General features: G+C 67.3%; 2 protein-coding genes across 2 annotated transcripts in view; one reads left to right on the top strand and one right to left on the bottom strand.

Moving 5' to 3' along the window:
- H696_02834 (hypothetical protein) overlaps window positions 1–2,298 on the bottom strand; it is a gene marked incomplete at both ends in the record, with an annotated part of 3,809 nt that extends 1,511 nt beyond the window's left edge. The window contains 4 exons of the mRNA XM_009496734.1: window positions 181–318; window positions 442–504; window positions 732–796; window positions 915–2,298. Coding sequence (XP_009495009.1) covers window positions 181–318; window positions 442–504; window positions 732–796; window positions 915–2,298 — 1,650 coding nt within the window. The remainder of the gene's footprint in view (window positions 1–180; window positions 319–441; window positions 505–731; window positions 797–914) is intronic.
- Window positions 2,299–2,708: 410 nt separating this feature from the next.
- H696_02833 (hypothetical protein) lies at window positions 2,709–4,260 on the top strand. Its single transcript, XM_009496733.1, has 2 exons — window positions 2,709–3,270; window positions 3,449–4,260. The coding sequence occupies exons 1-2, from the start codon at window positions 2,814–2,816 to the stop codon at window positions 4,141–4,143; spliced, it is 1,152 nt and encodes a 383-aa protein (XP_009495008.1). The 5' UTR covers window positions 2,709–2,813; the 3' UTR covers window positions 4,144–4,260.
- Window positions 4,261–4,667: the final 407 nt, after the last annotated feature.

Below are 4,667 nucleotides of genomic sequence, written 5' to 3'. Positions count from 1 at the left end.
GGGGGGGGGGGGGGAAACCCCGATTTGTCAGGGCCCGGAAGGAGCAGGGGAAGGAGCGGGAATCTCGCGCATAGCATGGTGCGAAAGGCACCCCTCGCGCCCTGGTGCCGCCCCAACGCACCGGTCTTGGGCGAGGGCGAAGGCCCAGGAAGCCAGGGTATCCGCATCGCCGGGTGATACCAGAACACCGGACAGCAGCTCGGCCGCCTCGGTGACCGGGTCCTGGCCATGCGCCCCGGGACACAGGAGCGCCGGATCGTGGGGCAGCCGCGACAGGCTCCGGCGAAGCATGGCTCCCCGAGCATCGGTGTCCGGGCGCTGGCAGTGAGGCCGGGCAATCAGCATCGCTGTTGGGGGGGGAAATGGCGCTGGCAGGCAGCACACACACAGAGGGAAAGAGGAAAGAAAAAGCCCCCCTTCTCCATACACACACACACACACCTCCAATACACAGAAGCTGGTCACCAGTGGCAGGAGGTACTCGCTGAGGTCGGTTTTGGATTTCTAAGCCCATTTCCCGGAAGACGGATCGGGAAGCCGAAAGCCGGGTGTTAGTGGACGCCGAGCAGGCAAATGATGAGCGGAGCAGGCGGAAGGGCGGCCAGGGCCGGGGCCGGGGCCGGGGCCGGGGCCGGTGATCGGGGTGCATGTGTGCGCCGCTCCCTCTCGCCCCCCGCCTTTCGGATACATGCATGTCGCCTTCGGGCATGCTCGCATCAGTCGCCACATACCACGCAAATGATCCCGGTGCCGCCGGCTGCGCGAATGATCCGCGCCAGCCGATCGCACGCCTTCTCTATTCCGACGTGGACAAAGGGCAGAAGAAAGGCATGACGGTCAGTAACACGGGCCGGAAGGTTGTGGCCCCCGGCAGGGGGCGGGGGGACAGCGCGCGACAGGAGGAGGCCTCATACCGGAGAGTTTGCCCGAGTGCCCGGGTGCCGGGCCAGCGGCCACAGCGGATCCCGTCGCGCGAAATGCAACTACACATGCCCGCGCCCCGGCGGATACAGCTCGGGCAACGCGATCCTCCAGGGCGGCCAGGGCGGCATCATGCTGTCGGGTGGCCGCGGCCGAGGGGGGAGGTGCCCCGGGGCCGGCGGGCTCCAGCAAAGCCGCCGAATCAAGCAGGATGGGAAACCACCCGGCTCGACGGCACACGGCCGCACACAGAAGCACTTGGATTTCCTCGACCACAGACGCAGCACAGGGAAGGCGACTGTACAGGCACAAAAGCCCGAGCCCGGAGGAGTCTCGGGTGCCGGCGCGAAGGTGGGCAGCCAGGCGCCCAGATTCCGCGGCAAAGGCGCGCAGCCAGGCCGACTGGCCGGACTCCGGACATACCGGAGCCGGCCCGGCCAGGGGGACCGGTGGCCGCTGCCGGAGAAAGCTCCGCCCGGGGACAAAGAGGCGCTCCGGCCCCTGGGCAGGGGCTTGCATCTCGGGGGCCGGCAGGATTTCCTCCACCCGGAAGAGACCAACAGCCTCCGGGCGGGCATTTGCGATGTCCAGCGGCACGGTCAGCACCTCGCCCGGACGAAGGAGCCGCGGTCGCGAAAAGAAGTGCCTCAGAGCAGCCACCTCTGGTGGCCCAGCCCGGCACGTGGACTCCAGCAGAGCGAAGGTCTGCAGGCAGCGGGCACAGGCGCCGGCGACTGGCCGCCCTGTGGGCGAGCAGTCCGGACAGGCCCCACCGAGGACGGCCCTCGCGTCCTTCAATGCCGGCACGCAAGCTGGCCCCTCGGCATTGAGCACACCCCGCCAGCCGCCGGCCGGCAGGTCCAGCTGGCTGTAGTGCGTCTCTTCGGTGGGTGTGAGCACCCGGCTGATGTACACCCCGGCGGCGGGCGGCACATGTGCCGGGGCCGGTGGGTGTTCATCCCGGCCAGCCGGCAGTGCATGGCGGGACATGATGCGCACGTGCATTTTGGGAGCCTCATGCAGGGGAGAGGTCCCCGAAGATCCGCCATGGCTGGCACACATCGGCTCCGGGCCGGCCTGCCAGCTTGCAGCCAAGCCCGGTGGGAGCAGGAGCTCCGGCTCGGTTGGCCCGGGGGCCCCTCCTGGCGACGGTGGCCGCGATGCTGGTAGGGCGCGCACAAGCCATGCCTCGGAGGGCGACGCGCCAGCGAGACCGCCACAGCATGGGGCCAAATCCACCGACAAGAAGAGGTTGCTCGGCTGGCCCGGCAGCAGGCCGAGACGCACCGCCGCCGTTGGTGACACCAACACCGCACGATGGTTCGTGGGATCGAGCAGCGCGCCCGGCAGAAGCGATGCCGAGTAGATCTCGAGCATGCTTGTGCCTTTGGGAAGAGGAAAGCCGGACGAGAAATCCGGAGGGCAGATGTATGCCAACTGGGAGTAGCGGGAGGAGGACGAGGAGGGGGCTGGGATTCGGGGGGGGGGGGGGGGGGGGCGAGTTTAGAGGCCGCGAGTCAGATTCCCCCCCCCCCAAGTCGGCCAGTCAAATCTGTCCCCGACCGATGACGAGTGTCGGACGGTGTGTGCTTCTCCGGGGCGGGCGGGGGAACGTCGATCAGATCGCCCATGCGTTGGCAGCTGGGTGAAACATTGGCGCGCCTCCGCGGTGCCTGCAACTTTCCTGCCGCGCCCTCCGGGGGGGGGGGGGGGGGTGGAGGTGTGTCCGAGGGGGCGGGGGCATATTCCGAAAGGGAGCGGCCTCCCTCCCGCACCGCCACCCCCCGGCCAGATACCAACCTCCTGCTCGTGCTTTTTTTTCTCTCTCTCCATCCATCTTCGCTCTGGGTATCCTCGTAGTTGTTTGAAGGGACGTGGGCAAGGCCGAGACCATGATGCTTGGCAAGATCGCCACCCACCTTCGGCCGGTCGCGGCCACGGCCGCCGTCTTGCCCCTCAGCCGGGCCACCTATGCCAAGGCCAGTCGCCGAGCGAAGAAGGGCCACGCCGAGATCCTGGACGCCCTTCTGGCCGAAAGCCCGGCCGCGGCGGCTTCGCTTTTCCCCGGGCGCGGGCCTGCTCATCCGGCCACAAATGCTGCTGCTGCTGCTGCTGCTGCGGCGGCGGCGGCGGCGGCGACGACGGCGGCGACGGCAACGCATCCCCCCAGCCTGTCCGTCCTCGAGGGCTTGTCATCGATCGAGCTGGCAGATCGGCTCCCTGTGGCTGAAGCCGTGGGGGCGGACACCTTGACCGAGGATCCTGGGCCCGAGGGGGACATCCGGTCCGGGGATCTGGTGCAGGCGCGCCACCGGGGCCCAGTTCCTTTGACCCGTGAGCGCGATCTTGGTGCGTGAAGCCCCGCCTTCCTGCTCGTCTCTCTCTCGCTCTCTCTCGCTCGCTCGCTCGCTCTCTCCCATACCACTGCGTTCTTCCATGTCGGCTGCCCCGGTTCCTGACCCAAGTCGCCGGACATGTGCCGCCTCCCCTTCCCTCCGGCCACTGGCCCCGCTTGTTTCCCCGGCAGTTGTTGTTCTGTCTCCCATGCGGTCGGCTGTCAATGCCAGCATCCTAGCACGGACATGCTCCGCCCTCGGTGTCCGGGCGCTGGTTATCGCCGACTCGACCAATGCCAAGCTCCACGCGGAGATTGCCCGTGTGGTGCCGGATTCCTATGTCCCCGAGGCCGGGGCCGGAGCTGTCCGGCCGTTGGACATCCGTCGCGCACGCACACTTCTCCCCTCTCTGCGGCGTCTCCGACAGGAGGGCTACTCGCTGGTTGGCCTGGAGCAGGCGGACCACGCCGTGTCCACAGGCAGCACCACCGGCGAGCCTCCTGCCCGTGGGTCCTCTTGCCTCTATGGGTTTTCCTTCCCTCGGAAGGTGGCTTTGATTATCGGCAACGAGCGCGCCGGCATTGCTCCGGATGTCTTGCGCATGTGTGACCATGTTGTGGAGATCGCCATGCATGGCTTCAGTGGCGAGGACGTCGGATCCGAGATGGCACCCTCTGCGGTCGGTGCCTCCCATCGGAGCCCCCGCCAATCGACCGATCCGTGGGCCACCCCTCGGCCTGAGGTAGCCAGCCCCGGCGCCGGCCCCGCTGGCTCGAGGTCCCAGACAGCCACCGCCCCCGGTGCTCTCTCCCCCTGCAGTCTGAATGCCGGGGTGGCCGGGAGCATTGCAATCTGGGAGTATTGCCGGCAGTACCCGCAGGGATGAGAGCTGGCACACGTGATCAGCGACATAGAGATCACACACCCTCGCGCCTCTTTCTCCCTACGCATCCTCGCTCCAGGAACATGCACACACGCACAAATGCACAAATGCATACACACATTTATCCTTCGAGTCCCCGAGAGAAAGGGAGAGAGAGAGAGAGAGGCCCTGGGGCCTTCAACCTCTCTTGCGTGGGTGGGTTGTGTTGCTCCAAGAGCGAGAGTCAGTCTTTTTTTGGGCCCTTTGACAGACGCACGAGCGCGCATCCACATCCACACGCATACATATACACATGGGCCGGAGGACTCAGGGTAAGGATGTCGACGGAACACGTCTCCCCGCTTGCTGATACTGAAGTACGATCTGGAGCCCTGGCGTGCCATATGGACGCCGCAAAAATGTCAGCTTCAAGCACCGGAGAGCCGGGGGGGGGGGGGCACCACAGGGGCCGCGGGGGCGTCGGGTCCCACTTCGCGGCCCGACGCATGCCGAGATAGTCGTTCCCTTGGGCAGCAGCGGGGGGGGGG

This window comes from Fonticula alba (genome assembly GCF_000388065.1).
Source record: "Fonticula alba strain ATCC 38817 unplaced genomic scaffold supercont2.4, whole genome shotgun sequence".
Classification (NCBI taxonomy): domain Eukaryota; order Rotosphaerida; family Fonticulaceae; genus Fonticula; species Fonticula alba.
This window is presented reverse-complemented; position numbering and strand designations above follow the sequence as displayed.

Bases quoted from the DNA above. Each gene is read 5' to 3' on its own strand.
- H696_02833 (XM_009496733.1), top strand. From the start codon at position 2,814: ATGATGCTTGGCAAGATCGCCACCCACCTTCGGCCGGTCGCGGCCACG. The intron at 3,271-3,448 runs GTGCGTGAAGCC...TTTCCCCGGCAG, and splicing joins GACCCGTGAGCGCGATCTTG to TTGTTGTTCTGTCTCCCATG.